This window comes from Diadema antillarum, unplaced genomic scaffold, assembly GCF_040938485.1.
Source record: "Diadema antillarum isolate AM-2024a unplaced genomic scaffold, OU_Dant_1.0 seq00001470_RagTag, whole genome shotgun sequence".
Lineage (NCBI taxonomy): Eukaryota > Metazoa > Echinodermata > Echinoidea > Diadematoida > Diadematidae > Diadema > Diadema antillarum.
In genome coordinates, this window is record NW_027272209.1 from 108473 (window position 1) to 130716 (window position 22244).

Consider the following 22244-nt stretch of genomic DNA (forward strand, 5'->3'; position numbering starts at 1 on the left):
GTGTTAGCTCATGAAACCCGGAAGTGGGTCCCCCACACTTTTGAAAACGCTCCTGTAATAAAATGACATGTGGCTTGGGGTCGAAGCCCAACATGAGTCTTGCTGAGAAGGACACCAGGGGCCGTATTCTGAGAGCTAATTAAGTGTCTGATTAGCACTTAATTACTGAATTGATATTCTGAGAGCATGATTAAGTAGGGGGTATATTAACTACCATAGCAACAAGCGTTTTGGCGGGAAGGACCTACGCGTTTGCGCGTATCAATGCGCGTGCACCTCTGAGAGGACTTAATCACAGAGTTAATTACGAATCGGTATTCTGAGAGTGTAACCCGGTGAAGTGGTCCGACCTATGCTATCCCCCCCCCCCCCCCCCACACACACACACACACCATGTGTGCACGAACACACCTGCCCGGTTGCTTCTGTGTGGACAGTTCTATAAATGTAGGCCTATTTCAGAGGAAGAAGAAGGCGTCAGGTGAGAAAGAGAATGGCATTAAGTTGCCACTAGTGTTCGAGACAACTTAATGCCCTTCTCATTCTCAACCGACGACTATGGGCTGAGGTGAGGGACGATGGGAAAAGGTCACCTAACCTTCTCGAATTTCCAGGAAATTCCTTGAAAGAAACAAAGAAGAGAGCATCATGAACAACCACTTTTGAAGCAGACTGAGAGAGGGCAAGACATAGGCCGCCAGCGGAACATGACATTATTATCATGTACCGCAATAATGCCCCATTAAAGCCAATAATACCCAAGGCTTTATTAGGCGCAGTCGATTGAAATTCAAGATCTCCTTTTAAGACTTATACGTCCTGCCGATTTAGGAGTATGCTACTACTCATTGGGACCCTTACACACATTATCCAGGTCATGTCTACATCAACATGAAAGCTATCCCAACACATCAAGCGTGTTTTCACGACTGAAAAATTGCGGTGGTAATCATCGGAAGATATGCTGTACAAAAACCACCACCGAACATATCGCTTGTGTATATGTGTCAAGACGCACCCCAAATCCATCTCCTCAACCCAAGGGGGTCATGACTGGGATTTGGCCCTTCCTTGTAATGTCAGACCTAGTATCAACATTTATAAGTCGTTAAATTTTCTGCCAAAATAAATGGACTACATTAACAATGGAATGACTTTCACCAGACGCCACTGCGGCCAGTATAAATATACCATTCTGCGTCGTACTTGCTGTTTCTGTGTGTGACCCGTGGCTCTCAGCCATCATATCAGCGGCCAGTATAATATACCATCGACGCCATTCTGCGTCATTATCGAGACGCTGTGATGATAGTGATAGCCCAGCAAACACTATTGATTTTTTACTTTTATTTTTTTTTTCATTCATGAACTTACTATTCTTTTTTATAGAATTGGTTTTATCCACCCCCAAAAAGCCAAATGTAAGTTAATTAAAGTTATCAAGAAGACAAATAACTGCAACGTGCTACGCCGATAGACGTCGTAGATGTTTGTTTGTTTGTCTGTTGATCTTTTTGTCCTGCTTGCTTGTTTCTGTGTGCGACCCGTGGCTCTCAGCCATCATTGATCAGCGGTCAACTAAAGACGTATATGCTAGAGAAGACGTGTTAGTTGCTAAAAAAATCCCCTCCCCACCAAAACATAAACGAAAATTAACAACTAATAGATTAAGTTCACACAACATGTCAAAGTCCTCATCGTCGTAAAGCTATACCACTGATTTCGTATCATACAGTAATTCGAGCAAAAATGGTAAAGCTATGGAATAGAATGAAACAAAAGGATATGAAATAGAGTCAGAAACTGCTTCTCTGTGTATTTAGATTCGGAATATCGAATTTCAGAATAATTATTGCGGGATGCAGCGACTGGGCAGGCGCAATGTAATTATTCCCAGGAACAATGGTTGCAGGTAGCGCCCTCTATCACCGAAACACAGCATATTGAAGTGAGTCGCAGGTACGTTTCACCGTTTGTTGTCGCGTTGATTTCTGATATAAACGTGAGCCTGAATAACGATAACGATGATAATGTTATAATGATGACAATGATTAAAAATTACATAGAGACAAATATGACAATGATGATACTGCTACTACTAATAATAGTATTAATATAGTCATAACTATTATCATATAACAAGGATTTTATTTCTCGAACGATAAGAATAAAGTATCAATTGCGAATTGAGAAGTGATAACAATATTAAAGCCAATGAGTGGTTAAAACCAATAAGTATTACTGATGAAAGAATATCCGCAAAAAATTTTCAGAGCGGACTGTTACGATAAAGAGAAAACTAAAAAGATATAATCAATATGTTAGGGCCTATCATATAAACATTTTCTAATAATAATAATTTACAAAAAAAAAATCTATTCTAATATAGGTTTTCCCATCCATTTTCGCACTTTTGTCATTCAATTTCAAAGATTTATTATTCAATTTCATCCCGAGAAGCACGTGGAACGCAAATCCTAACTTCAATTTCGTCAGTTGTCATTGTAATTCGTTTTTCGTCAAACATTTTCGAAGACATAGCATTCAGAATCGTCAGTTGTCATTCAAATTCATCCCTCCCGCTGACGGATCGCAGAATGTGAAGATCAAATTCGTTTTTGTTCACACAATTTCATGAATTTTTCATTCAAATTTGTCAGATGTTGTCGATTCTTTATTTTGATGGTGAACAAACCTTAAGCCGACATATTTTTACTTTCTCTCGTAAATTGTATCGTCACACATTATTCCCTAAGCATTTTGCTTAGACATTACACACGAAAAACATGACTGCCAACCAAAATTGATTGAAGGATAAACGACAGTCAAAAGTCATAACCCAGGACAGTATGTCAGTGTCACATTTGAACTTTAACTCGTAATGTTCAGGTTTCACATCATAATGCATGAAGCAAACTTTAAATTTTGTACCCTGGAAGCAGCAAACATAATTATGTTATCCATTCTTTCACATTAAACAGGCTACAATTCTACACTTAAAATTTTGTCTTTGATCATGTTTGCCTAGAATTCGTTTGTCAGTTTTTTCGTTTGCGAGACGGTACGTCTGTTTGTATCAGTGTGTGCTCGGATTGCTTGTGTGTGTGTGTGTCTGTATCTGTGGTTCTGTGTGTGTGTGGGGGGGGGGGGGGGGGGAGGGGGGGGGGGACACCTGTGTGTATGTTAACTCCTGAATGTAAAATGTGAACGGTTACAGAAAAAAAATACATGAATGACTGGAAAATCACACCGGATAGAGATATTAGACGAAATATGAATGAAAGTTTAACGAAAATGATTGACAAAAGACGAAATCGATCCTGCTGTTTTGAGTGCTGCGAGTGAGACTGGCGAATTTGATCTGTAAATGACGAAAATGTATGCCAAATGACTAAATTGAATGGACTTTATTTGAAAATGAACGACGAAAGACGAATTTGAAAGTAAGATTGGCCTATTCCCGACATCCGGCGACGAAATTGAAGTAAAAATTTGTGAAATTGAATGAAAAAAGTTTGAATATGAATGGGAAAACCTATATTTCTCAACAGTTCCATTTCCATTGATCACAGTGTTTAATCATAACCACGGAGTAATTCAATCAATATTCCAAAAAATATCAACAACATCATCGGCAATAGTGACATAAAGCAAACAAACTATTCAAGACAAAATGATTTTTCCAGTGGTAAAAAATTGTTAATGTCATCAACTAGTAAGTTTCTAAAGGAATATTGTGTTCTGGGTTGTTGTTTTTTTTTCTCATGTCAGAAAATGAAAACTCGACTGGGGTAAAATTTGATATCCACTGAAAAGTAGAACGTTACAGAAAGGATTAGTTTTTAAACTAATACTTTACAATAATCTGCATAGTCATAAATAGTAGGCGTACGACACAAAATCAATATAGGTTTTCCCATTCCTTTTCAAACTTTTTTCATTCAATTTCACAAATTTTTACTTCAATTTCGTCGCCGGATGTCGGGAATAGGCCAATCTTACTTTCAAATTCGTCTTTCGTCGTTCATTTTCAAATAAAGTCCATTCAATTTAGTCATTTGGCATACATTTTCGTCATTTACAGTTCAAATTCGCCAGTCTCACTCGCAGCACTCAAAACAGCAGGATCGATTTCGTCCTTTTTCAATCATTTTCGTTAAACTTTCATTCATATTCGTCTCATATCTCTATCCAGTGTGATTTTCCAGTCATTCATTTTTTTTTTCTGTAACCGTTCACATTTTACATTCAGGAGTTAACATACACACAAGTGCCCCCCCCCCCCCACACACACACAGAACCACAGACACAGACACACACACAAGCAATCCGAGTACACACTGATACAAACAAACGTACCGTCTCGCAAACGAAAACATTGACAAACGATTTCTAGGCAAACATGATTAAAGAAAAAATTTAAGCGTAGAATTGTAGCCTGTTTAATGTCAAAGAATGGATAACATAATTATGTTTGCTGCTTTCCAGGGCACTGCAGGGTACACAATTTAAAGTTTGCTTCATGCATAATGATGCGAAAAGCTGAAAATTACGAGTTAAAGTTCAAAATGTGACACTGACATACTGTCCTGGGTTATGACTTTTGACTGTCGTTTATCCTTCAATCAATTTTGGTTGGCAGTCATGTTTTTCGTGTGTATTGTTTAAGCAAATGGTTGGGGAATAATGTGTAACGATACAATTTACGAGAAAAAGTAAAAATATGTCGGCTTAAAGCTGGTTCACCATCAAAATAAAGAATCGACAACATCGGACTAATTTCAATGAAAAGTTCATGAAATTGTGTGAACAAAAACGAATTTGATCTTCACATTCTGCGATCCGTCAGCGGGAGGGATGAATTTGAATGACAACTGACGATTCTAAATGCTATGTCTTCGAAAATGTTTGACGAAAAACGAATTACAATGACACCTGACGAAATTGAAGTTAGGATTTTCGTTCCACGTGCTTCTCGGGACGAAATTGAATAATAAAATTATTTAATCTTTGAAATTGAATGACAAGTGCGAAAATGGATGGGAAAACCTATATTAATAAACAGACGCAAAAATGCATGGAAAACATGTGTGAAAACATGCATGTGATGTAATCAATAACACTTACATAATTATGAAAACAAGTTGGTTTCACTGTTGACAGTTCAATGCTTCAACAACAAAAATTTTATTGTTACAATACTAGAATAAGTTTATATACCAAGGAAAAGGAAGAAGGAGGTATAGTGGACATTGTAGAGGGTATTGAAACAGTAAACATACTTTGCTGGTGATCGGAATCAACAATTTCCAATGCCATGGTAGTTTTTTTTTTTTTTTTTTTTTTTTTTTGGCCGGTCTGACCATTGAATCAAATGGAATTGAACTGACCAAGCCGGTGAATAAAGTTATACAAAAATGTCCAGGACGAAAAACAAATATACAAACAAACACAGCAGTAAGCAACAACAACACCATGCAAGAATGACAACAAGTGTTCACTTTAATTAGATACAGTTAACTCTTATGTCATTTCAGTTAATTTAGTTTTCTTTCCATTCATGCAAAAAGGCACAAAGCTATCAAATAGAAATGACAATACATTTTTTTTGTAAGTGCATAATGTGCAGTAATGCCTGAAATTATTTTCTTGTAAAGTATTTTTCTCACATCTGCGATTACACGCGCCACTTTAGCTAAATTTCTAGGACCTGCTTTTTAAGACTTTTAAGAAAGTGATCAACCCTTTTGAAGTTACTATGAAGGCTTACATTCAATATGACATGATAAAGGAGTCATTCAATTCTATATACAAAAACTAATTAACACCATGACTGATTTCAATATTTCAGTTTAGCACTTCTGAGATTCTGAAATCTGATTATCTGTTCCATTATCATTTAAGCTAATGATATAACTACATTAAAAAAAGATATTGCAATTTAACAAAGAGAAGAAAAAAATTGTTTCTTTGCATTAAATAAGTAGTGCTTTCAAAATTCCACGGCCAGAAATTAATTCATTATAAGCTTGTTGCCGTTACATTTTGCAGAAGATGAAGAATGACGAGTTTAACCAATAAAATTTCTTATCTGAAATCTTCATTTCAGGATATTTTTTTCTTTCTTCTTTTCTTTGTTTTTTTTTTCTTTCTTTCTTGAAATCCGGAACATTACAATAAGTTGAGACTAATCACGTTTTTGAGAATTTCAGACGTGATCTACGAACGATGCAAATCGTGATGAGCGCCATCTTGCGTTACATCTTTGCAAGGTCTCTGTCGTTGTGCACTGTCGTCTGGGGAGCAGGAGGCTTACTGCACATTGTAGATAATGATTTTTGACTGGAACTAAGCATGCTATCTCAATATCATGACAATGTTCTAATGATTTAGTTTTCCCCATCCTTTTTCGACTTTCCAGTCACATAATTAGTCCCTCCCCCCTCCCTAATCCTACGAGACTATTCCAAGCTTTAATAGTGTACATTAGAACAGAATCAAGTATTCAGGCACAACACGGTGTGTCTTTCGCCAAATCATGCGCTATTTATTATACGCTCTTTCCCCTCACCACTTTCTTATTTTTTCCATTTTTTTTATCTCTGCCTTCGTTTTCATTTGCTCTTCCTCTGCGTATATTGCTGCCTTAAATGCATTTCTCTATCATTTGTTGTCTGTGTAAGAAGGGGGGGGGTGTATTTTTGACGAGTGAAAGGTCATTCAAATAATGCCTTCTAAATCTCAGGAAAGTTTATGCTTATTTTCTGCTTGCTTCGAATACAAATTCCAGGGATCTGCGATGGCAGCGTGTTGTTGTTGTTGTTGTTGTTTGTAATTATTAGGAAATTTTTGGTTGGAAAACATGTAGTGATTAAACAAATCGAATCGAATGGCAATGTTGTAATTAACGAATGACGGTATGATACGTTTTATTTCATCTATGCATTACAAATACCTCATAAATGATGTTAACTCCCTTTATAAAATGGGTTCAAGAATGTAGCCAATTGGAAGCGCTGAAATGAGTCACGTGTGCGTGCATTATTTTCTTCAGGTATGCACTAAGAAGAGTCTCTCTTCCACCTCCCTGGCCTGACGTACGTCACAATGTTTTACACTAGCAGTGCGCACTCAATCAGTTGTTACAAGTGCGTCACGCGCTACTATACGCGCTGTCAATCCTGTAAACAACTTCTAGTTCGGGCCGCGGGCTGCCACAACAGCCGGCGGCCTTTCTTGTGCATAACAGTACGTGGCGTACGTATACTCTTATACGTACGTACAGTACTTATGTGCGGGATTTCCGAGTGCGCGCGTGCGTAAATGTTTGGGACGAACATCTTCGGACATCTTGACTTTTGAGCGAGTGCTACATGTAGCTGACTGGTATTGACCCACAAAGGTACGTGAATAATACTGTTAGTTTTCGACCCATTTTATAAAACAAATGATGCACAGGATTACTTCGTGGCGTTAGTGAAGGTGCGGCTCACTCTCGAGTATTGACAACGGTTGCAAACATGCACTCGGCTGCGCCTCGTGCATGTCGCACCATTGTCAATACTCTCGAGCGCGCCGCACCTTCACTAACACACTCTATCCTGTGCATCATTTGTATATCAGTCTCAACCCTCCCTAAGTGCCAACTTCTTTTCCATGAAGACAACAAAGATTGAAAGTAATCAAGGGTCATTTTTAGCTCCTATTACTAGTGGATTTTTCGCTAAATAAGTGAAGTAGGCCTATAATTCATCTTTTTGTAATTTCTTGAAGTGCAACACTATATTATTTATCATTACTCATTCAGTGCCCTATTGGTTCAATACCTTGATTCGCCCGCACTGGCAATGAAAGTGTTCTAAACATAACTTTGTCGTGTGATTTTCGGATTGATGCAATGAACTCTATGCTTCCAACCCCGGCAAGTGAGGGCGTCCTCCAATACCACGGGCAGATAAATTTGCCCCACCATTGATGTCTACGAGTTTAAAATGATAATAATCGTGTACTAAGTGAAGGTCCAATTGTAAAAATAATACTCTCGTGTAACTACCCTTTGGTGTTCAATATTTTCTGCACTGTTAATTTCTTGGGTTCACACTGCGCCCCACTGTGTGCATTTACATGTCTCAGTAGCTTATAGGTTAGATTTACAGTCACACTTTGGTTTCCGTTTATGCGACCTGGATATTTGCAAAAATTGCTGTGTCACATTTCGTCCACGTTTCATCCAGTCTAAATAACACGGCCTATAATTGTGAATGCTTACAATAGCTCTTTACAATTAGCCAAATTCATGAACATCTTCTTAGATATGTGTATCAAATCTTTAAAATGAATAGTGGTTTATCTCGAGTAATAAGATTTCACGAGCCACGAGGCATTCGTACATATTATTCTTTATGGCACGTACTTCTTTAAAATGGTTAAACAATACGAATCGTCAAATCTGTATACCTCGTATTATGTATTACCTTTTGCTGGATAGAAATAAAGTATAACTGGATTGAACTGAACTGACCTGAAAGGCAACCATCTGATGACCATTTTAGGATATTTTGAAGCAAAATCACACTACTGGGTTTGTGATCTTAAGGGAATTAAGAACTAATGTAAAGGACAAGAAAATAGGAACTGATTCTCACGAGGCACAGTCAACTTACAACGACTAACTGACGTCTCGTTTCCCTAGTCGAATTACATTCAAACTTACGTTGTGTTTCCTATTAAAAACCAATCTCCCTAAGGAACTGGAATCACGTCATAAAGAAGAGAATGCTTTTCCAGCATTGCTCTTCGTCAGCAGCAGTAAAGGAAGCTTCGCTTCGGATGCAAAAGTAGCATTGGAACAATAACAGTTGTGGTAGTTGAAATAGAAGTGGAGGTAGAAGTTGTATAGTATTAGTGGTAGTGGTGGTAGTAGAAGTGGTAGTAGTAGTAGTAGTAGTAGTAGTAGTAGTAGCAATAGTAGTAGTAGTAGTAGTAGTAGTAGTAGTGGTGGTAGTAGTAGTAGTAGTAGTAGTAGCAAGTAGTAGTAGTAGTAGTAGTAGTAGTAGTAGTAGTAGTAAGAGTATAAATCGTAGTAGTAGTAGCAGTAGTGGTAGTAGTAGCAGTAGTGGTAGTAGTAGTAGCAGTAGTAGTAGTAGTAGTAGGTGGAAGTAGTAGTAGTAGTAGTAGTAGTGGTAGTAGTAAGAGTAGTAGTAGTAGTAGTAATAGCAGCAGTAGTAGTAGTAGTAGTAGTGGTAGTAGTAAGAGTAGTAGTAGTAGTAGTAATAGCAGCAGTAGTAGTAGTAGTAGTAGTAGTAGTGGACGTATAGTTGTGGTGGTGATGGTGGTAGTAGGCCTACTTAATTAAAAAAGGACAAGATTGTGGAAATATGACAACAAAAATAGCGCAAGTAGCAAAGTTATCGTGATTTTTAATGTTCAATGTGATACGATCATAATCAGTGGGGGAGAGGGCGAAAAGGGCAGTCGCCCCACCCCCTAAAAAGAAATAAATAAAATAGCCCCTACCGCTCCCCCAAAACAACGACAACAATAACAACAAATAATAACAATATGTTTAGAGTAAATTCTTTTGATATTGGACAAGTACCCTCTACTTCACGAAATAGCATAGCGATGTCGCAAATGATTATGGAATTATAAAATTGTGTAATCCCCCACCCACCACACACAAATATTTCCTTGCTTTTGGCCTTGTACATGTACATGCTAACTCATGACGAACTTATGATTATGTCCGAATAGAATTTGATATCGATATTTGTGTGTGTGTGGGGGGGGTATGACATTGATTGTCATTTACCTTCCCGACTTTCTTTATTATACTAACTCACCTTCTTTCCCTATTTAGTGGCTGCATTGCTCATTGTTTCAAATCACCATCACCATTATCACTGCCAAACTGATTATGTGAAAGATGACAGCCATCTATGGGGATCTCAAAACACGCTCAGGCAGCCTTGTCAGCGACTAAGCGTAGTGATGTGCGTGATAGACTGCAAGACTATCGATGAAACGAAAGACAGTTTAATATGACGCAAGTTATTCTATCCCCCTTTATAAACGACTCCACTTTAAGAACCTATCATTAAGAGGTTCTAAAAAATATCAACCACGTCATACCATCAGCATGATTTCTATTTGTTTATCTGTGTTATCAATTCCTAGGCCATCATAATCTCGACCCCATAATGACTGTGCTTTCTGGACGTAGTGCTATAAGCTGTAAAGCCTGCCGTAGTCAAATAGATGGCTATAATTGGGATAATTTTTATGGAGCTTATCGTATGATAATAATAATGATAATAATAATTACTATTATTATTGTTATCATTATTATTGATATTATTATTATCATTGTTATTATCATCATTATTGTTAGTATTATTAATATCATTATTATTATTATTATTATTATTATTATCATTATCATTATTACTATTGTTGTCATTATCATCATAATCATCATCGTAGTTATAAATATCATCATTGTGATGGTGATGATCAGTGTTATTATCATTATCATTTTCGATATATTAATGTTTAATCCTTTTTTTAGTTATCTTTTTTCCTGCGTAATTGCTTGTCTCAATATTTGTGTTTATTTCATCTGTCAAAGATTGGCATTGTCCTGAGATTTTGTACTACTACTGTACAAGACAGGAATACATGTGCATGTAATCGTGATTGTAATTATTTTCATTTCCATTATTTCTGTCATTTGTCATCTTTATATATTTGTACACGCGATGCGATCATTGTTATCATGAGTATAGTGTTGTCATCACCCTTTTTTCTGTTTCAGTTTGTTATTTCGCCTGAGGGTTATTTCGCAAAAAGTTAAGATTTAGCTAATTTTCCCCATTTTTTCATGATGTGGATATTCATGGGATAGCTACATCTTCCTGTGATGGAATTCCTTATCAATAAAAATGTAAAACCTTTTTATCGAAGGCGAGCGAAACCAACAAATACCCTTACCTCTTCAGTATCATTGATACAATCAACGTAATGCACTCTATTTGACTTCCCATATATAATTTTCCAAACTAGTCGTCAAACTTGTCTCATTCTAACAAACTCTCCTCTGAACAGGAAAAAAGAAATGAGAGAAGAAGACAATTATTGAAACGCTGAAGGATCTTTTTTTTTTTTCGTTTCCCTTATCAATCAACACGGCGAAGTGAGAATATGCATTTCGCTACGTATCAAATCACTGCCACCGGGCGACGGAGAAAGTGCGTAGAATATAATAACCTGACGATGCGATGATATGGAAATACGCCTGGGATCCTCTCTTGCACACGGCACGCTCATGACGTAGAAAATCACAGCCGGCGAATCAAATCCGTCCTCTCCGGCGATAATGCGCGGGATAGCGAAAAATGAAACCGCGCTCATGCTCGGTCACACAACCGCGTGCATTTCCATACACTTTGCTCATTGCCAAGTATAAAATTTACTACATCTGTTTTATTTTTCCAGCCGTATTTTCCAATTTTTAACCATCCCCTTTTACCGGCATTATCTTCGAAAATTCGCTTGTAAATCGGGCCTGTGGTTTGGGGGACACGAGGTAAAATCGAGGAGTAATCTTTTTTGCCTTTCGTTGTCGTGAATGAAATCACACTAGGATCCTACACGCTACGAGCGAAACGAGCGTCGTCATTTTTCGTTGCCCGCCCTTGTCGATCCGACTAAAGTCAGATTTCGCCAGGATTTTTTCCACGGTAACAAAGTCTCTTTCCACCGTTTTGGGGGGAAAAAGACAACGGAGCGGAGAGCGTTTTAAGCCCCGCACATTACCCGAAGCTCGAAGGCTAGGCGAGCCGTAACGAGGCGGGCTAGATCGAGGGGATCAACATTAATCCACGACTAGGTTTTTGTCCCTGCGTCGCGAGAGAGAGAGAGAAAAAGAGTAGATAAGCCTTCCGAACACAGCAAACAAAAACCATGAACAGTACAATCCGAGCATTCGAGAGCTTCGTCGAGGCCAGCAACGCACGGAACAGCCAGGCGACCACAGCGTCGTCGCACAACGACATCGCACACGACGTCGCCTGTGATCGTACCTCTTCGCACTGTGCCGGACATCAGAACACACCGGACCATGTCGGTAAATATGAACTCCCGCTTCTTCAATTTTCGATGCTGGGAATGCGATGATGCGAAAGCGGACATCGCCGTTCCAAATGACCATACTAAATATTATTTTTGTATTTGGTGTTTCCATTTTCCATCTTCTGTCTTTGCTTTGTGATTAACGCCTTTTTCATGTTTTTGAATATTTTTAATGTTGACAAATTTACCTTCATGAACCTACAATTAACATCGATTTCTTGCTCATGCACCAATTCGATCTGAATCTCAATTCATGTTCCTTTCTGGTTGTTCTAAAACACGATTTACTTGCACTCTTATTTCTAAATTATGTAAATTAAGCTTTTCGCAAGCTTCCTTACAGGAAGAATTATGGAATACCTGTCACAAATATGTACCATCGCCAGGTCTAAACAGCAATTATCACTGACATCCAGAAATATAACGGGATTTATTTGTAATTTGTCTGTAAAAAGAAAGATTAAGTTCTGGGGAAGGAAAGATAAAATTCCCTGCGATTTATAGAGGCGATAATTTCACAGAGATCAATTCTAATAACCACATTTTCAATTGCAAAACATTCCATCCACATCTGCATTGATAAACACTTGTGTCATGGACTTTCGTTTTGATGTGATGAACTGATGCAATCGCATCAAAGTTTTCTTAATAAAAAAATAATGATACTAAGTAATCGAAATTGTAGTGGCGGAAACTTTGGTAAGAAACCCTTCTCATAGTGAACACATTTCATTATTGATTCTATTTTCATTTCCTTTTACTCTGTAGGCCAAGAAAATAAGAATGCCTGGAAATTTGTAATTTTCACAATTCTAAGTTGCGTAATATTATCAGAACGTTGTGCATAACCTGTCTTATGAAGGCCCACCACTTTCGTTTATCCTTTTTGGAACCTTTTTGGTTTAAAAAGAATAGAAGCAAACACAATACATAACCAAACAAAAAAGTTTGCGAGCCTCATGTTAACGAAACTTTAAAGAGAATTAGGGAATTCATTGATTTTTTTTATTACTACATCTTTACAATGCACCTGTACTTGCTTGGATATACCCTCCCGTATTGTCACTTCAGTGTATGCTATCGCTCCTTGTCAATTTGTCACTGGGCCGCCGTTTCCCCGTGGGGACCACCGATTGGTTCCGGGAATATAATCATGGCAGGCCATTACCTTCCTCTATTACAGTATTGAACGGTTCAGGTATCCCCAACGTTGCTGCTCTATGCGCTCCACAAGGGAGGAAATTAAGTGTATTGAAATATATGCCAGTGTTTCCATGGAAAAGAAGACTTTTTGCTTTCATTGTACTATTCTTTGAATTTTAGTAATTTGCTCTTACATACATTTAGATTAATTGGGGAAACACAAGCACGACTTTCATTCTATATAACAAACATAAAAGTGTTAGTTTCATCAGTATTGGAAAAGTATTGTTATTCCATAACGGTGCAGAAAAAAGAAGAAGATAATGTGTCATGCATTGTTAGAAGAATGATCACTATTAGTATCATTATTGCAATTATTTTCAATAATAACAGTGATAATAGTAATAGACGTAGTAGTATTATAGTAGTAGTAGTAGTAGTAGTAGTAGTGGTAGTAGAAGTGGAAGTAGTAATATTGATAAGTGTCGTGGGAGCCTATTGGGACAATGTTACTAACAAACGGAGAGAAATATATCTACTCCTCTTCACCTCGGCAATCTTAACTGTCGCCATCGGAAAATAAGGATACATTACATCCATATATCTTTGCGATGACGGTGACAAATATGCAGGCTGCAGTCAACGTTTCTTTCTTGCTTTCTCTTTCTCTGTCTCGCATTCTCTCTTCTCTCTCTCCATAACTGTATATATATATATATATATATATATATATATTTATATATCTATATATATTATGAGTGAAATATTTGAGTTGGTAGTTGCTAAGACGTGGACAGATGGAAGAAGTACAATATAAAACTTTCTATCTTTACCTCCCAATATTCCAACTTAACTCTGTTATATCTTTTAAGGTTCATATAAAAAAAAATTGTATGAGAAGAAAAAAAATAACAAAGCAAATGCATAACTTCTGTCTTATATACTTTATTGGGCACCCGTCTGTAATCTTACAGTACCGACGAAATGCTAAATAAGAAAAGAATGTTCATAGACATTATGTCTTTATAACAGTAGTAATAATATGGTGAGAGAAGACTCGCGTAGCCGATCTGATTATCGTTACAGTGGTGTTGATAAAATCTGTTATTTTTAGTATTAGCAGCAGTGTTGCTAGAAGTATAACAAGTATAATTATAGAAGTAGTTGTAGTAGTAATAGTAGTAGTGCTAGTAGAGTCCTGTAGTAGTAGACGTAATAGTAGTGGTACGTGTAGTACAGTAGTAGTATAGCAGGAGTAGTAATAGTAGTAGTAGTAGTGTGAGTGGTAGTATGTACGTACGTATGTACGTACTTAGGAGTATGGTGGGATGGCAGTTTATTAATAAAGAATGTGCTAGTAATGACAGTATAATGATATACTAAATTACTAGTATTAAGGGAGGCAATAAAGTCATGCTAGAAGCAATGAAAGTGTACATTGCGGCTGTTAAATCTCATTTTGTTGACTGACTATACAGTCATAAAATGTACTTGCGATAGGTTGAAGAGTAGCTCACTGGAACCGGAAAGGAATTATTTTCATCCGCAAGCATTTTTAATGCCGGAATCGCTATTCTTACTCCTTTTGTACGCACCTATCATTGCAATCAGTATTACTAATAATCACATCGCAGCATTATTACCAATTTGTCAACATCATCGTTTTGTCGTCAGAATTAGATCTACTGTTTGGGATTACGATTCGTTCGACTGTTTGAAAAAAAAGATGTCACTGCTGATAAAACTCCAAACATTATTACTACGAAGCAATCCTTCCCTTTTCACTACCAGTATTTTTACTACCTTTGCTATTATCAACATTTTATTACATCTGCCTCTGCACGCTGCTCTGACTTAAACTTTTAATACGAGTTCCTCAATACTGCCAATGTCGTTACCATGGCTATGATGGTTTATCTACCACTACTACTGATGCTGGTGCTACTGCTACAGCTACTACTACTGCTACTACTACTACTACTTCTACTACTGCTACTACTACTACTACTACTACTACTACTACTACTACTACTACTACTATAGCATTACTGACAGCATTAGTACTAGTACCAGATCAGCCAATATCTACTTCTACTTCTGGTGTACAGCTGGTCAGCTACTGCTGCTCTGATCATGTTTCGAAGCGAGTTGTGCTGACGAGTTCACAAATAGACACCAAGTTCCCAAAGACCTTTTTAGTGTGTGTGCGTGTGTGTGTGTGTTCTATGAAAACAATTTTGAATTCTCCATAAACATGTCGTTTTCTCACTGCTATATGGTCGTTTAACACTATTACTATGATTTACACGCACGGATGTCTTGGCGTGTCCTTCGTATAGATCTTTGTATTGCAACATTTTTAACACATCATGGAAATAAAAAGAAATAGGATCGACAGGAAGAAAAGTGAGTCGAGACGACGGTGGTGCATGCCTCCAATTTCTCGTGTAAAACCTTTTACAGTATGTTATTTTGAGCTGTAAATGTCTTATGCCGGTGATCATTCATGTTCTGGCATAGCACCGAAACTCCTACCCCTCAACATCAATGTCCACAGTGTCCTCAACGTTAACATCCAACCGCAGTTCTTATTTCCTTCTCCCTGCCCCCACCCTCCTTTTTAGGGGAAATGGGGAGAAATTTATCACTCGCATTTCCTCCGAAAAGCGATTCGCGGCAATTTGCGACAACGCAATTTACATTAGACTACTACATCTCGCGCTCTCTCTCTCTTCAAATAGCCAGATGGGACAGCGTCCATACGACTCGCCAGGTCCATGCTTCTCCGCACTCCTCGGCCGGGGAGTCGCCCACCGTCTGCACTGGGGCGCCTCTGAGGCAGAATCCCTACCTTTTTTTCCCCCATTGCTACGTTACCGGTTCAAAGAGAGTCGAAACCTCCATAATGTTATCTGGTTTTAGATCTTGATGAATTAGCCATATTTTTCCTTTTATTCTTTTTTTTTTGTTTTTTGAAGAACACCGCCATAACAATGAAGATATAACACTTGCTGGCAGCTATCGAAAGGCTTAACTTTGCAGCTAGGGGATTAATCAATACAATCAGCCTTATTTTTCGCCCTAAGCAGTTGTGCGATTTGAATATTCATTGCTAGCATATGGTTTATAACCTTAACACGGAAAACAATCCTGAAGGGACAAATTGGCTATAATCCGGAATGATTTTAGTCGTGCGTTCAACAAAATGGCTCTGCGTTTTCCCCCATCACTACAAATACTATATATCGCAAAATGGGAAGTCGACTTTCGTCCGTTTAGAGTCTTGTGGTTTGCTGTAAGGTGTATTTCATTGAAGAAGAAAATATGTATTTCAGGACAATGTCTCAAATTAATTGGACAGACTGTTGTTCTTGAAGATGAGAAAGACATTCCATGAAACAATACTTCAGATTGGAGATAATTACAGTAATGTCTCTCTTCAAAGTATGATGTACAGTCGTGCGCTTATTAGAAATGAAAAATGCATTTACACAGACAAACAAGCAAAATGGCACATTGTATTATTTCTATTTTGGCATCACCTTGAAACACTTCAAATTGCAAATAAATTCCTCCCGTTACAGGGGTGGTACAATTTCGGCTGACATTCGGCCGCAGGTTTCCAACATTTTTTGATGATAATTTTTGTAGATAATGAGAAACCTCTTATGAAATATAATTATAGGAGCATATAATTGTAAGAGGAATTCAAAGTTTATTTGATGAAAATTTGGTTTTGGAATGGCTGAGATATCCAAAACAAAGCAATCCTAATAAAAAAAAAAGGTGGGACCAACCTTTTATTAGGATTGCTTTGTTTTACTTTGTTTTTGGATATCTCAGCCATTTCAAAACTGATTTTCATCAAGTAAACTTTGAAGTCCTCTTAGAATCGTACACTCTTTGAACATTTCATGAAGCGGTTTCTAAGTATTATGCAAAAAGACTGAATCATCACCTCAACCAAAACTACACCATCCCTTTAAACGATATGTTATTCTTGCTGTTAGTTAACCTTTAAATGATAATATAGATATAATGTATTTTATACGACCTTTAGAAGAGGAAAGTGCTTCTTGGATAAGTATTTGCATAACGAAGAGATTATCTTCAGACACGATGGGATAGAGCATGACATTTGCCGAACTAAATTTAACCCACTTCAAAAATACTCAGAAAATAGTAACATATCACGTGAAGAAAGACATAAATTAAAAAAATAAAAAAACACCCCAAATAATCTGAGATTTATATTTGAACTCTGTCATCCGATGACAGTGTTATTGATAATTGAGCAAATGCTAATTCTGCGCGACGATGAGTATGTAATACCGAAACAAAGGCAACTGTATGGTGAGACACATTCTGACGAAGACGAGGAAAAGGGAGATTTCATTCATTTGCTCGGCCACGTGTTTTTGTCACGGGAAATCTGCGATTTAATGTGCCAAAACTGTAATGACTCACCGAAGTTAAAAATCACAGGTGTCGATGAGCTCACACAAAAATAGAGACGTGCGTTGCACAATGAATTTTAATTAACCCGCTCGTCATATTCTCAGAAAATCAATAGCTACACATGATAATTCATTTTCACCAATTCACTCACTTTTTTCCTGCTCCCGCGTGACTATTACTATCTGTCATCTCAATATCCCTTTATCTATATGTTTGTATATCTCTTGAAATACATGTGTATTAAAGATTATATGGATAGATGAATAGTTTAAATAGATAGATAAATATTGCTATATATAGATATATGAATACATAGCTAGCTAGCTAGATAGATAGATAGATAGATAGATAGATATTGAAATCAATTGGTAATAGATACATACATAGAGATATAAAAATATGAATAGAAGGAGATATACATGTATATGATAGAGATCGATATCGAGGGAAAGAAAATGAGAGAGAATAAGATAAGGGTGAGATATAATTTTATGTTGATATTAAAATGTCTTATGTGCACTCAATGGTCTCTTCGTATCATTCGTTAGTTGTTAAGACTGGATTTTTTTCCCTCTAAGTCTCAACATGCATACAACTAATATACGTCTACACTAGGAATACTGTTTCTATGTTAGGACTCATTTATGAGCTTTTTCTTCTTCTTCTCCTTATTTTTAAAGTTGAAGGTGTCCAAGATTATGTTCCCGATATGACAGAAATCCTCCAGACTTGTCTAGCTTCCTTTGCGCATCTTCGTGGCGTTGAAGTAGTAACATTTCACATTGCTCCCTCATCCTTCCTTCTTCAACCCGATGACCTTAACTGAGCCGCGATAAACTGGGTTCTAGAATTTCCTCCTTCTTGCAATAAAGAGAGAGAAAGAGAAAGAGAAAAAGGGTGAAAAAGTGAAGTACTTCGAGGTGGTAACATGGAAATATGTATTAAGCATTTCCCCTCCCCTGTTCTAATGAATTTTAACGGAGAATTGGGTATTTACCAATTAACTTGGACATCCTGCGTAAGCTGCCTGATCGGCGGTTACAAGCTAGTGGGATTTCGGACGTGCGCTGTTCGGCCGTGGCTTTCGGGGCGGAAGACCCCAGCATCTTCGCTGGTGCGAACAGCTGCATCAAAGGTACAGACGGCGGTAATTCGTGCACGGATTCATCTTCATTGAGCAACATGCGGAGATATTTGGAGGCACAAAACATGCCCAAATTTGTCATACTTTGTGATTCTGGTTCTGACGCAATGATTGACGTATCTTCCAGTTACTTCAGATAGACTCTAGTTAAATCCTGTCATTATCTTTTGTTGATTTTATTGATTGCAAGTATTCAAACTTAAGAAAAAAATATGCGAGTGTGTGGGTGTCTTTCTTTTGAGTAGCTGTTAAAAGAGCTGCTAAACAGCTAATAAGATTGTTAATGATGCTTTGTTTTTCCTTTGTAAGTAACTGTTAAATGTTTAAACTAATATCTTTTAGATTATTTACAGGTGTCACTGAATCTTATCCATGAACCTGTTTTCGCAATAGATTCAATGCATCGTTAGCCGATAGTATGTTTTATATGATGTTATATATTCAGCACACGCTGATCAAACAATGCTTACGCTTCCCCAGGTTTAGCGACTTAGATGTCAACAGAGTTATATTGCAGAAAAGTTATATATCGCAAACTTTTTATTATGCAGTATCAAATATTTATTACACTGTAAACTTACACTGACTTGTTTGTCTTCGTTTCGTTGTATCTTTTTCCTGGTAAACTAATTTTTATAAAGTCTGCGGATCCATTTTTAACATTAAAACCGATATCATCTGCACAATACCGATAAGCACCAAACAAATAGGGTCTACTAATACGTCTTCTGTAAAACACGCATCTCTTCGAGGTTTCCTTAATCAACCTTAAAACATACTCGTTTTACATATTCATCCTGAATGGAGATGTAATAAGATTGAAAGAAGAAAATTCCTAAATTTATTAGTTTTGAAGTCATTGTCTTTTATTCCAGCACCAGTCATGGTTAAATATCTACGAAATAGAATACTTGGAGTAACCCGAGACAATGTAATGCCATATTAAAAAAAAAATCATTCAAAAACAAAAAAGTTACGATGATCTTTAGATTAATTTCATTTGTTTGAGCTGACAAGCATGTATAAAGAAAATGCATGTTAACATGAGCATATTCTAAAATCAATGCCTTACGTATATCATTGGAAGATTTATTTGTGTAAAGATGAAAACAAATGAAAAAGTATGGATATCATATCACATTATAATGTTTATTCCTTGAAAGTCTAAATTACATGCTAGATATGATTTGTAAACGTTGCTAAAAAAGACACCTTTGATTTTCGGATTAAATCGATTCGTTACGTTGCCTTTCTCAGTTTTTGTATGATAACAATACATAATTAGGCATAGTGGGTCGCATATTATACACACTCTGAATGCATAATTGAGTACAACGAATGAGAAACATAACTAAAAGAACATAATAAGCTGCGTGATGATATCTGCCTATTAATTCAATGCTGTTTTGAATAACGAAATATTTAACAATCATGTGAACAAGACATTTTGAGTTTCCAGCTTTATGCTAGACAGTTATGGTCATTCAGTGTATAGATCTAATGGTAATAATTCACTAGAATAGTGGAGATACAATTCATTGTGTCAAATGTTCACAAATTATAAGAAAAGATTAATGATAATAACTACTTTCCTAATTTCTTCTCAAAGAATCTTTAATGTAAATATGAAATACACGTCATATATAATCATATGAACGTATAGGCCTACATGCATACGTCGATTACCACATGGAATAAAAGACGTGTTGTTTTTTTATTTAAAACAAGTATCTGTTTGGGTGAATTTGTTATTTTTTTTTTCAATTAGTCGACATTAGGCAGTAATCTTTAGATTCCACGTCATTTATAAATTTTGAATCAACCGTGTTGGCTGAAATTCATCACGATTTCTCTTATGAGAATTGAGGCCTGAATACAACACTCAAGCTATCAAACGATGGCGAGTAATGTAGTAGATGCTTGAATATGATTATTTTGTGAGACATTTTTATTCTTCTTTATCCTATATGAGCTCCGCTATGGAAACATTTATTATCTTGTGCTCCCGCATGGAGACGTCTAGCACAGGTTTGAATAATAGCGATGCTTGATTTGCTTACAATCGCTTGATTTCATATAAGTTTTGCTTTGAGGAAGGGATTTTTTCAATAGGGCCCCCATTTATCATTTCCCCGTAAACAGCAAAATATTTTGTGATGGACAATCTATTCGCTAGAATATACCGCATCTACATTTTTTTATGAGCAGTGTACGTTGTTATTGCTAAGATAGACATTATAATCGTTTATAGCATGTATAGGATGCGTTAATTTTTCAATACCATCTGCTCACTCTACTTCTAGTATTGAATCATCCATTTCGTCTAAACACTGCTTTATCAAAATTGTTTCTTGACTATATTTTGTTTATCAATCTTTGTTCATTTTCTCCATCTTGTTTTGATTTCGCAGAGGGTGTAAACTGACATGAACTTCTTAAAAAGAAAAACATTATTGCACATTCAATAAATTGTAAAAGTGTGGCATGTTTTCACCAAATACGTGCATACTAGTATTGGAAAAAAAGTGATAACGTCTTCACCTCACAATGTTTATTTCGTTTGGACACAAAAACAAGGCCAAATCATAATTATTTTCAGTCGAGTTCTAGATAATGTATTGCAACATCTTTCCCCTGAAAATCGCTGATACTATAGGACATTAGATATAATGCACAATCCTATGAATAATAGTGATGCATCTTCTTATTATTTTTTCTTGTAAAAAAAAAGACAAATCAAGTGATGATCTGTGTACAGCACAATAACGTCTTGTTAGTTGATACCTCAGTCAATTTGAATTTTTGTTAAGGACTATAAAACGCTGTTTCCTAAAAACATGAGCGACTTTAAAATTCTGTAATTTTACTACTAAATAGGTCCGAGTTTTATGAAATTTTGACCATTCTGTTCGTCTGATTTCACTCTCTTACCATGCGGTTCGTATGACTCTACTCTATTCATCAAAACCAAGATTAAAAAATGGTGCGGTTCTGCCCTTTAAGTTCATCCGTTATGGATTGTACCATTATTAACGGGGAGGGAGGACTTGCTAAGCTGACACTCTCACCCTGCTAAGTGCTGCATCACTATTAATTCTCACACGGGGAGGAGGAGGAGAGAAGAGTGTAAATACCTGATCTCTAAATCGATATTTTCTATTTGGGAATTATGCATGGGGATGGTGAGTGAATCCAGCCTTGACTGTCTGGTGCGCACGATTATTCATAGTCCCGCCTGAAAACGAGATAAAAACCGTTGAAACACTTGCCCTTTTTTCCCCTTCTTCTTCTTTCTTCGATCAACTTCGGCGAGGGCGCGCGAATCCGATATTTAGCCTTCGTCCACTTCATTTCGCACCGAGCTCAGATG

General features: G+C 36.8%; 1 protein-coding gene across 1 annotated transcript in view; it reads left to right on the forward strand.

Annotated features, from left to right (window-relative positions):
* Positions 1 to 11751: 11751 nt before the first annotated feature.
* LOC139709787 (pituitary homeobox x-like) overlaps positions 11752 to 22244 on the forward strand; it is a 42784-nt gene continuing 32291 nt past the window's right edge. The window contains exon 1 of the mRNA XM_071621747.1: positions 11752 to 12124. Coding sequence (XP_071477848.1) covers positions 11962 to 12124 — 163 coding nt within the window. The 5' untranslated portion in view covers positions 11752 to 11961. The remainder of the gene's footprint in view (positions 12125 to 22244) is intronic.